The sequence below is a fragment of the Mastigoproctus giganteus genome, chromosome 6 (assembly GCF_048544385.1).
Source record: "Mastigoproctus giganteus isolate SK-2022 chromosome 6, ASM4854438v1, whole genome shotgun sequence".
In the NCBI taxonomy this organism is placed as follows: domain Eukaryota; kingdom Metazoa; phylum Arthropoda; class Arachnida; order Uropygi; family Thelyphonidae; genus Mastigoproctus; species Mastigoproctus giganteus.
Genome location: NC_143580.1, coordinates 154,436,307 through 154,448,930, shown reverse-complemented (window position 1 = coordinate 154,448,930; position 12,624 = coordinate 154,436,307). Strand labels below are relative to the sequence as shown.

Sequence of the window (12,624 nt, the reverse complement as noted above, 5' to 3'; positions counted from 1 at the left end):
TTAGTAGAGGCATATGATGCAAGAAAGTAAGCTTATACATCAGCCAAAAAAAAAAAAAAAAAACCCTCTCCCATCCATTCACTCCAAATGTTTGTCTAGTTCTGCCTTGAATTTATTCAAGCTGTCCACTTCTACAACGACAGATGGAAGTTTGTTCCAGAAATCAACTACCCGCTGGCTAAAGCAAAATTTCTGCACATCTATTCTACAACTGTCTTTCCTCAATTTGAATTTATGTCCCCTCAGGTGATTAATCTGGGTCAGAGAAAGAATCTCATCAGTATTGAGCTTGCTCAAACCATTTGAGGCCTTATACACCTCAATCAGATCACCTCACAGGTGCGTAGTCTCCAGACACTGTAATTTGCAAAACTTAAGCCTTTCTTCGTAAGAACAACCCATTGTTCCATTCACTAATCTTGTTGCCCTTCTCTGTACTAATTCCAGCAGCTCTACATCCTTCTTAAAATGAGGCCTCCAGACCTGTATATAGTACTCAAGGTGTGGCCTGACCATTGCCTTATACAAGGGTATAATCACCTCCATATCCCTGCTAGAAAAATTCCTTTATATCATTGACAAGATGCCATGAGCTACTCTTGCAGACCGTCTACACTACTCAGAAAACTTCATATCTGACTGCACAATTACTCCCAGGCCATTTTCAGTCTTTACCACCCTGAGTGTAGTACCACAGAGTTGATATGTTACTCTGGGGTTACTGCTACCCATATGCAGTACTTTACATTTGTCAACGTTAAACTTCATTTGCCACCTCTCAGCCCATCTGCTCAACTTTACTAGATCTTGTTGCAGTTGCGGGTGTACTGTCATTAGTGTCATTAACAACCCTGCCAACCTTCGTATCGTCTGTAAATTTAGACATTAAGCCTGATATATCTTCATCAATATCATTAATAAATACAGTAAACGATAGACCCAACACTGGACCTTGTGGGACTCCACTAATAACATTAGTCCACAAACAGCAGTGTCCATTGATTACCACTCTCTGTCTTCTCCCACTTAAAACCATTGCTTTATCCATAGCAGCAATTTTCCCTTAATACCATACTCCTCCAATTTGTACAGTAGTCTTCCTTTTGCACTTCCTTTAGTGAATTTTGGCTTTCTTTTACAGTTTTTTATTTACTTTTTTTCAAATTTGGTTTCTTTCACAGCTTTTTAGCTTGCTAATTACAGGTCGACCATCACTAATCTGGCAGCGTTGGGATCTGTGGGGTGCCGGATTAGTGATTTTCCCAGATCACAGGTGGTTATTTTAGCACATACAGTTTACCCAATAACTAACCAAACATTAATTTTTTCAGTGTCTCAGTAATTTTTTCACAGCGCACCTAGACAAAAATAAATACTAACAGTTCTGTTTATTAAGTAGTTATATCCAAATAACTTAATAAGAAATGTTGAAACTGTGAACTACCTTGAGCTAATAGTTCACGCGGTGTCCGGCAGATGTGAGTATCGCTGTGTTTCCCTCAAATTTAAAATATTTCACAATGCACAGTTTGGGAACCGCTGTTTTATGCAATAAACATTTAATTCCATAATTATTTTCATTATCTTTTACATTATATACAAACATTGTATAAAAGTTATTTAAAAGGTATTTTTAAAATTCTTTATGGACATTCCACAAGGTCAGAGACCAATTATAATTTTTCCTATTGACTATTATATTTGATTAATGCATTTCCGTTTGGCGCGATCCGCTCGCAGAACAAATTAATCGTGTTAATCAAGGCCAGCCTGTACTTAGCATTTGTCAATGTTAAACTTCAGTTGCCACTTCTCAGCCCATTTGCCCAATTTATCTAGAACCAGTTGCAGTAGCATACTGTCTTTACTGTTGTTAACAACCCTGCCAACCTTTGTATCATCTGCAAACTTGGACATTAAGCCTGATATATCTTCATCAATATCATCGATGAATACACAAAACAACAATGGGCCCAGCACTGAACCCTGTGGAACTCCACTAATCACATTAGTCCACGAAGAGTATTGGCCATTGATTACCACCCTCTGTCATCTCCCACTCAACCATCCCTTTATCCATTGTAGCAACTTGTCCTTAATGCCATACTGCTCCAGTTTGTACAGCAGTATTCCATGTACAACAGTATCAAAGGCATTCCTGAAATCCAAGTATATGATATCAAAATTATTTTTAACATCCAGTTCCTTTGTGACCATATCATGGTATCCAATCAAATTTGTCAGACAAGACCTCCCTTTTACAAACCCATGCCGTGTCTTAACTACTACTGCAGTCTTGTGTAGAAGTTATAATAACAAGTCTATAGTTGTCACTTTTTGAACTGCCTTTGTGAATTGGGGATGCATTTCCACACCTCCAGTCCATGAGGAACTCCTCTGAGTCCAAGGAAGCTCATAATTGTGGATAAGGGTTTACTTACTTTCTTTGCTGCCTCCTTTAATATAACTGGATAGATCCCATCTTCCCTAGGTGCCTTTCTTATGTTTAACTTCAACAATTGCTCCTCCACTTTGTTCTGTTATTACAAAATCATTTAACTCCCTGTTAGAGTTTGATAAACTTCTGGCATTCCCTTCCTTGAATAACTCCTCATGTGTGAATCTAGATGCAAAATACTCATTCAGTTTATCAGTTATCTGAGCATAATTATCAGTAATCAAACCAGCTTTGTTTATTTAATTTTTTCAAAGTAATTTCCTCTACATTCAATACACCTCTCCATCCTCCGAAACCAATCTTTAAACCAGTTCTGCCAAGTTTCACTAGGGAGTAAAGCACACTCGTTGTCCCAAGCCCGTAGAAGGTCCTCATCACTGGAAAACCGCCTCCCTTTTAGCTTCATTTTCACATGCGGGAACAGTGCAAAGTCGCAGGGAGCAAGGTCTGGACTGTAGGGAGGGTGCTCGCGAAGTTTCAGTCCTGTCGTGGTCAAATATTCGGTGCAGGCTTTGGCGCGGTGAGCTGGAGCATTATCGTGATGGAGGTACCAGGTGTCCATTCTTGACTTTGGCCGCAGGTTCTTCATAATCCAATGACTTTAGGCAGGCATTGTTCAGTATACCACTTAGCTGTGACTGTCTTCTGCGTGTCCAAAACGACACGTTCCACAATTCCACTCGATTTGAAAAATACAGCTATCATTTTCTTCTTTACAGATCGGGATTTTCTGACAATTATGGGTGTGTCGTCATCATCAAAGACCCAAACTTTGTTTTGAGCCTTGGTCGGCAGATCGTAATAGTACAGCCAAGTCTCGTCACCTGTCACGATGTTGTTCACATACCGAGATTGTCCCTTATCAAACTTTTTTAACATCTCCCGGCACCAAGTCACACATCGTGTCATCTGCTCTTCAGTCAGTTGATGCGGCACCCAGAGAGAACAAAATTTCTTCACGTGCAAATGATCTTGCAGAATCGAACGAATTGCTGGTGCATTTAGGCCCAAAGTATCCTCTATCTGTTGATAGGTCACTCGCCTGTTTTCGTCAAGCATTTTCCTCACAGCAGTAATGTTTTCCTCCGTAACTGACATTCGTGGCCTTCCCGGCCTCTCAGAATCCTCTTGAGTGAAATTTCCCCTTTGGAATTCTCTATACCACCTGAATATCGTTGTACGATGTGGACAATCATCATCTAGTGCAAGAGTCATTTCTTCTAAGCACTGGTCTATGGTTAAACCACGCACAAAATTATACGGCAAAACTGTCCTTATCTCATTTCGTGACCATGATGCCATTGCAAGCACTTTACACTCTCACTACTAATGAATAACTGAGCCCATCGACTTGGCACGGCGGCTACTATGCACGTATGAACATGTCTCAACATGCAGCTTCCTGTGATTCATTGTTGCGTCATATTGCAAAACTTTCCTAGTACCCTTTGTAGAGTTTACATAAGTAAAGACCTCTTTGCTGTTTTTCTTTGCATCCTTTGCCAAATATTTCTCATAATCTGCCTAACCTCCTTTGTGGTTTGATTACAGACTAGCTTATGTATGCCATAGGTATATGTGTTGCCTTATAATTTATATGCATCCCATTCATATTTCTTCTCTGCCATGAGCCTCATTAATTCAAATGACATCCATTTTGGCCTAAACCTTGAACAGTATTTCGCAGTTGGTATGAAAAGCCTAGTAGCCTCCACGATTAAGTCCCTGAAGGCTTCCCATTTAGAATTCGCCATTGGTAACATAAGTTAATTCCACTGTATAGAATTTAAAAACTATCTGGGACCACCGTAGTCACAGTTACGAAAGCAAAAGCCCTTCCCTTTACCCTTGATGGTGGTTACATCTTTAAGTAAATCCCACATCAGTACACTGTGATCATTGTCAACCAGTGGTTCCTTTATCTGCAAATTCTTAATGCATGAATAATCTCTGCTGATAATCAGATCAAGAGTATTTCTCCCTCTGGTTGTCTCTCGAACACGTTGCTGTAGAAAAGTCATCCAATAAATCCACAAAAGCTTGCTAGTGTGTGAGTGACCAACTCACAAGTTCCAGTCAATATCTGGAAAGTTAATCCCCATTATAAGACATTTTTATTTACTGGCCTACTCTATTTCTCTGGGTGCCTCCGTAGCCAGGTGGGAAGGAGCAGCAGTGCGTAGCATACGCGTCTTGATTAGACCGGGGTTCGAGCCCGTCACCACCAAATACGGAGCATGCGGAAAGGTCAGGGAATGACCAACGCACTGGAGCAATATGGCCTTAGTTGCTAATGCTCCTAAAACCAAAATAACAACAAAAACATCTATTTCTCTGCACAATTGGTCATTATACTCATCGGATTCATTAGGCCTATAACACACACCCACTCTCATTTTTCCTTTCCTAGTGCTTATGTCACACCACACTGACTCAACATTGCATTGTGCACCAATGTCAGTTGAATGCACTTCCTTAGATTTTGTGTTTCTTAAGTAACAGCATAACCCCTCCTGTCCTGTCTATCCATTCTGTACGCATTGTACTCTCCAAATTCCAATTCTGCTCTACTCATATTTGAGACATCACGTCTCTGATATCCCAATAATATTCGCCTTTGATGTCTTGACCAGCACTTCAAACTCGTGAAATTTATTAATTATACTTTTAGCATCGGTGTACATGCACCTGATCCTGCCCTTAGTTACCCTAACATAGCCCATGTATTTCTTTGTTCCACTGACTCCCAGCAGTCCTCAGTACCTTGCTTTCCAGGTTGCTGCTCATTCTAATAGAATACATTATATGTATTATGTGCTATACTGTTACATTTGTAAAGTTGCAATTGTAATAGATAATAAAATTATCTAACTAATTCCAACTTATATTATTCAAACTATCGAGATACCTAATTAAAACACTAAAATTCCCCTACTGTACACTACGGTATAAATTACAAGATATAATATTTGCACCAAATCACTGGTACAAAGATTTTACGTATATTAAGTCATAACTTGCAAAATCTCTAGCTAAATTTAAAAATAAGACTATTAAACTATATATTGAAGACAATTTAATATGTTAATTAAGTCATAAAATGGCAAAATTTTTCAAAAAAAATGTTTCCAGGAGCTCAAAATTCTTTGTATGCACAAAGACAGCAGTGCCAAATAGTTAACACATTCTTTATACCAGTGTTTCCCAAACTTTTTTAGTCACGGAACACAAGTTTAGCGGGCGCCTCCATAGCCAGGTGGGCAGGAGTGGCAGTGCGTAGCACACGCTTCTTGATTAGACTGGGGTTCGAGCCCATGACTACCAAATATGGAGAATGCGGAAAGGTCAGGGAATGACCACTGCATATCCCCGGAGCAATATGGCCTTAGTTGCTAATGCTCCTAAAAACAAAAAAAGCAAAAAAATAAATAACAAGTTTAGCGGGATCCAAAGAACTGTTTGCTAATATTTTATTACACACAACACACTGTGCATCAGGAGCATCTTTATTTCCAACATCTGTAAAGCTGAAATTCAAATAACTGTCATCATACTTTCGTTTTGGTTTTTTATTACCGTATTTCCCCATGTATATGACGCACTTTTTTTCGAAAAATTTGGGGTCAAAAAACTGGGTGCGTCTTATACAGTGGTTGTACATTTTTTTTTTTACTTGCATTTCCCGCTTTTTTGTGCTTGTTGTCTTTGCATTCATTGTTTCGCACTTGTTACAGGTATATTAGGTTACGTTTTGCCACGTTCTGCCCAGAAATGGCTCAGAAAAGATTTTCATACAGTGTTGAATTCAAGTTATGAGGAGTTGTATGAATTTTATGATGAATAAAACTTGAGTTCAATAACTTTATGTAATACATATTTTTTCAAATTTTGGGCCCCAAAATTAAGGTGCGTCTTATACATGAGGAAATACTGTAATTGGTTAGTGTTTTTTTACTTCTGATTTTTGGGTAACAAAAGGCTGCGATTGTTTATTTTCATTTTGAAGTGTGACAATATTGTTTTCGTTTCATTGACTACAGTTGCAATACTAGAAGTACTTGCTTCTCATTTTAAAGTACCTTTTTTCAATCACAAATCCATGGTCATTTATTTTAATAATAACTAGGGGGTTTCGCCCCCTGCTCGCTTTGCTCGCCCACCCCTGTGCATGCTTTTCTATGTAAAAGACAGACCTGTCGAAACACACTGGTTGATATCTAATCAGGAAATGACCTATGTAATTATTTACCTGTGCATTTGTTGTAGTGCACGACATTCTCAAGGCCGAATAAATATCACGATAAAACTACAGAACGGTGTACACCCTCCAACATGGTGCCAAGCAAAACAGTGGGAATGCAGTGATTGACAAGTTGTGACTCCCATATTTTGACAAATGGACAGGAACAAAGCAGTGATTGGCAGATGCCCATCCTAGGTTGATATGCCTAGGGTGTTTTTCCCCACGTTTGCCGCTGTTTTTAAATTGGGAACTCATTTTAAAACAGCGGGATGGAGGGATAAACATCATACCTAAGCTAAGCCCCCTTCCTCGACGACACAAAACAATCAGAAAAGGGAGACGCCTTCACCTCTCAATTATCGCCATCTTCCTCGCTTTCATCGAACTACCTGCCAGTGTATACTATCCTGGACTTCAGCCAATATCAGTATGTAATTACCTTTGTTTACATAGGTTACTTAGGAAAAGGCCTTTTGCTTCGGGTTTCATAATACATGAGGCATGTATTATGGAATGTATTTGAGGCATGTATTTGTTGCATCCAAAAGAGCAGGACTAAAATATTTAACTGAAATATTTACAAAATACTAAACCACAGTATTTCCAATACAGTATACAATATTCATTAATGTACAAAAAACGTTACAATGGAACATCAAATGTTAGACAGAGAATCACGTGCGCGAGGTTGGTGAATGCTATGGAGGCAGTTGTCAATAATTAATTGCATTTGTAGTGACGTAATTGCCTCGCCCTCTTCTCTCATTGGCTCGAATAAATATCACTAGGAGGAAAACTTTTTTAATGTATAGATAGATATCTCAAAATACTGATAACACTACCCAACAAAATTAATGTCCTGATTATGAAAATATCAATCTTTTACTTCTGTCACATCTACATCAAAAGATATATGCATTTTTTTTAATTCCTTGTTTTATACAATACCAACGTACATGGTTGTAATTATTACACACAATATAATATATTGTGTGTAATAATATATTTCCTTTACTCACAATATATTATTGTGTGTAAAGGAAACATGTCTAAGTAACATATTATGTTACTTAGACATGTTTCCCACTCAATGATTTCCTTTTATACTCCAGTTTGCTTTCCCGTTTAAGGAACCAACAGTAATCTCCCATCGTGGCAGAGTCCCAGTGACCTTGGTATTGTTTTTCCATTGCAGATACGTCCTGGTGGAAGCGCTCTCCTTGTTCATCACTAACATTGCTAAGTTTTCAGGAAAGAAATCCAGATGGGAATGAAGGAAATGCATTTCAGTGACATTCAGCACCCCATGTTCTTGTAACATTTCAGCAAGTTTCTCATAGTTCTTTTCTTTTCTCTTTCCGAGGAATCCGTGTACCACAGCCTTGAAAGATCTCCATGCAGCCAGCTCAACATCATTCAGGTTTCTTTGAAATTCTTAATCTTTTAAGAGCTTTCTTATTTGAGGACCTATGAAAATTCCTTCCTTCAGCTTTGCATGAGATAAATTTGGAGACATTTTCAGTAAATACGAGAGTCCTCTGCTTTCTTTATCCAGTGCCTTAGTGAAATTTTTAATCAGTCCAAGCTTGATGTGTAAAGGGGAAAGAAAAAACCTTTTGTGGATCAACCAATTGAACATACTTTACATTGCTTTTGCCGGGAATATATTCATCTCTCTTGTTCCAGTGTTGTACGACGTAGCGTTTGGCTGTTGCATTATTATCCCACAAATGCAGGAAACAACAGTATTTAGTGAAAACTACCTTGCAACTCAACAAGCGCAGTCCAATCACTTTGAGATCACCACAGATATCCCAACCATAGTCATTGTAATTTATAGCAGCAAGAATCTGGGACATACTATTTTAAGTTTCTTTCAGGTCAACAGTATGAACAAGAGGAATTGTTGATAGATTATTTCCATTATGAAGCAATACTGCTTTCAAACTTAGCTTTGACGCATCAGTGAACAAACACCATTCAGAGGTATTGTGATCTATGATCAGTTCATGCATATGACCAACAACATCTTTGCAGACACACACACATGTTGTTTTCCATTGCAAAATATCTTGAAAACTCTTCATTTCACTTACGGTATATTGTAATGTTTGTACCTTTGGCGAGTAAGTTCCACTGTTGTAGTCTGGATCCGAGTAATTCAGCCTTCTCTTTGGGTAAGCTTAAGTCTCTGATCAAGTCGCTTAATTCTTCTTGTTCAATGTAGTGTGGGGGCCCTTTCTTTTTCTGGCTCGTAGTCCAAATCATGTGAAGTACAAGGTTCTGTGACATCTGGTAAAATGATTTCTTCTGTACCTTCATCGCTACTTCCGATACCCCAAGATTTTGGGTGCACAGGTACTGGCAGTTCTTTACCATGTGGCACTGGCCTAATTGCTGATGGGATATTTGATGCAGTGCTTGCTCTTTTTGGAAATACCTTTTATTTTTGTCATGCAGAAATAGCAGTTGTTGAAATGATTCTTGGGCTCGTGCCACACCATAGAGACGGCAAAAGGTAATGCTCTCAGCTTGCCATATAATCACAGCCTTAAGTTTATTCTACAAGTAATACAACAGATATGTGGAGCCCAATTTTCTTTCTTGGTCACCGATCTTGCAGCCAAAGTACAATGAATATGCAACTTTTGTGACAAAATTTTTCTACCTCTGAGTTTTTGGGGTTAAGTGTCCACAAACATAGCAGAAATTGTAGGAAATTTAAATGAATATTTTTCATTAGGAGAGACACTTTCTGTATATATAAATAGAACAAGCATCTGGGTGATTGATGCAAGTTCTGTGCTTTGTCTTCTCCATTTTAACAATGCATTAACCTAAAAGTAAAAGCAATTGGTAAATTTGAACAGAAGATGAATTCTTGTAGCATAGTTTATCATACACTATATATTGAACAGTTAAATGGTGTAATAAAATTAATAAAAATACTGACTTGTTTGGAAAGTGCATCAAAATCAAAATATACTATATTGCAAGGACAGTATCATGATGTACTTGCTTAACTTTTAGCCCAATAAACAAAACAATCCAAGAATTAATAAGTTTTAAAAATTTACACAACCCCTTGTGTAAAAGTGTCATGAATAAAGAAAATTGAAAAGAAAGAATATATCAATGTGAATACAAAAAAAAGAAGCACATCCACACAGTCTGTCAGCCACTTATATATATTAATGCATATTTTTAGTCCTAGAGTGATTCGGAGTGGTTCACCAATGACTGGAGCCTCATCTTGGCCATTATCTTTATCCCTAGCAGCAATTTGCCTCAAATGCTACACTGTTCCAATTTGTGCAGCAGTCTTCCATGTGCAACAGAATCAAAAGCCTTCCTAAGGGCCAAGTAAAAAAAAAAAAAAAAAAGTATATGATATCAAAATTATTCTTTGCATCCAGTTCCTTTGTGACCACATAGTATCCAATCAAATTGGTCAGACAAGACTTCCTCTTAACAAACCCATGCTGTGTCTAAACTGTAACTGAAGTCTTGTCTAGATGATCCTGCAGTGCTTCTTTAACTAGTGCCTCCATTAATTTCCCTGGAACAGAAGTTAAACTAACAGGTCTGTAATTACTTGTGTCACCCTTTGTTCCTCCTTTATGAATTGGGGTCCTTTATGAATCAGCAACAGGAAAAATATTAAAGACAATAAAACCAACATATACCTGTATAATATAGCTATCTGAAAAAAACTTTAAAAGTCATAATTTGTGATTTGTTTTAGTGTCAATATTTACCATATGGCACAAGAAAGGGAAATAAATAAATTAATAATAATAAGGGTAAAAAACCCTTATGTATTCCAGTGATCAAACAGGTTTTAACCCAATTTTCCTTTGAATTTTCCCAAAAACTGTCAGCCTCAAATATCCATGGAGGTAACTTATTTCAGTGATTTTCTTTTAGAAAACATCTACAATTAATTCTGTCCCACTTAATTTGAATTTATGTCCCATAATCATTTATAATTATGAAAATTTCACCTTGATTCATTTTACTGGCCCCCTCTAAGGTGCCTTGTTATCAAGGCTAGTTTGGAATAGTTAAGGAGAAGGTTCTGGTCATATGCAATGATCAACTCTGGCTTGGAGCTTATTGTGATTTGGTGATGCACTGTTCATTATTCCATACAGGAATAATTGATTCTCATGTTGTGATCTTGAAATTTATCTTTAGCTGAAAAAAAAAAATAATAATAAAAATATATATATACAGGGTGTCTCAAAAATATTGGTACAAACGTTTAGGGGAAGTAGGTAACATCTAAAGGAATGTGAATCGCATAGGAACCCATAACCGGAAACGTCACCATAAGTCAGTACACGGTGCTGTTCATCAGTTCGCGAGAGGGAAAATTTCTGGTTTACTCATTCAAGCAGTAGTTGCCGCATGAGAGCATGCATCGATATACGAACTGTGTACTGGCAGACATGCACCTAATGTATGGATTAGCAGAGGGCCCATACGGTGTGCGCCCCCATGCGGCACAACATCGCTTCGCAATAAATGTGTGGGCAGGTATGGTCGGTGACTGCTTATTCAGCCCATACCTGTTACCATCCTGCATGAACTCCGCTAAATATCAGATCTTTCTTGAACAAGTTCTACCAGGGTTACTTGACGATGTTCCAGCAAATGTGAGACGCAACATTTGGTTTCAACATGACGGGGTGCCTGCCCGTTATGGAAGGTGTGTTCATGACCATTTGAGCAGGCGTTTTGGGCGTCGATGGATTGGCCATGGTGGACCCGTTGCCTGGCCCCCCACGCTCACCCGATTTATCGAGCCTTGATTTCTTTCTGTGGGGCCCTCAAATCTACCGTGTATGAATCGCCTGTGGAGACTGAAATGGATCTCGTGGCGAGACTCATCTGCGCTGCTACTACTGTCAATGAAACTCCAGGTGTGTTCGACTGTGTCCGCCAATCCATGCTGAGTTGGTGTCAAGCATGCATCACGTCTCATGGTGGAACCTTCGAGCATCTATTGTAACATCATTAAATGCTTCCATCTCGTACTCCATTGTTAATATTATGTCAAATAAATGTTTGCCACTAATTACTGTCTTGTGTCATTTCTGCTTCTTGTGCCTCTGCTACTACTTTCCCCGTGACGTTTCCGGTTATGGGTTCCTATGCAATTCACATTCCTTTAGATGTTACCTACCTCCCCTAAACGTTTGTACCAATATTTTTGAGACACCCTGTATATATAAATTTGCATTTTCAGCAGTTTCAGTTAAAAAAAAAATTTCAAGTATTTATCACATGCAGCAAATATTGTCAAGAAAATCATTATAGGCTGTATTTTATCTCTCTCTCTCTCTCTCTCTCTCTGTCTGTCTGTCTCTCTCTCTCTCTCTCTCTCTCTCCATACAGTGATATTTAATATTATATTCATATAATGTTGATGACATTGAATTATAATTTTTTGATATGTAACAAATTCCAAATTAAAAAAATCTGAATTATTATTATTTTTTTTTCTGCAGGAAGGACAATTGTGCATTTCAAAAATGGCTCTCTTTCGCCAGTGAAAGATAATAAAAACACATTATATATTAAATTTTCATAACAAAAAAAGGCTAATTATCATATGGTCTGCTATTTTGTATGTTGCATGTAAGATAGTAAAACTGTACAGATTTGTAAAAATATAGATACTTAAAAGTTAGAAAACAATTTAAATATGCTTGTAAATATGCTTAGAATATGATAAACTCTCATTTAAACAAAGTTCTTAGTGACTCTGGAATTTCTTTACGGCAATCTCCTGTATTACAAATACTGTGTGTTTCTGATAAGTTTGACCTGATGCATTATAACCCTACTCATTATTGTGCCATTAAAACCAGAAACAAACCAAACCTGAGAAGTAATTCATAGATCAGGAGCAATTTTC

General features: G+C 37.8%; 1 protein-coding gene across 1 annotated transcript in view; it reads left to right on the top strand.

The window, feature by feature from the left end:
* LOC150084666 (extracellular tyrosine-protein kinase PKDCC-like) overlaps positions 1-12,314 on the top strand; it is a 78,365-nt gene extending 66,051 nt beyond the window's left edge. Inside the window, exon 5 of the mRNA XM_090375407.1 lies at positions 12,215-12,314. Within this exon, the coding sequence (XP_090231533.1) occupies positions 12,215-12,297 (83 nt within the window). The 3' untranslated portion in view covers positions 12,298-12,314. The remainder of the gene's footprint in view (positions 1-12,214) is intronic.
* Positions 12,315-12,624: the final 310 nt, after the last annotated feature.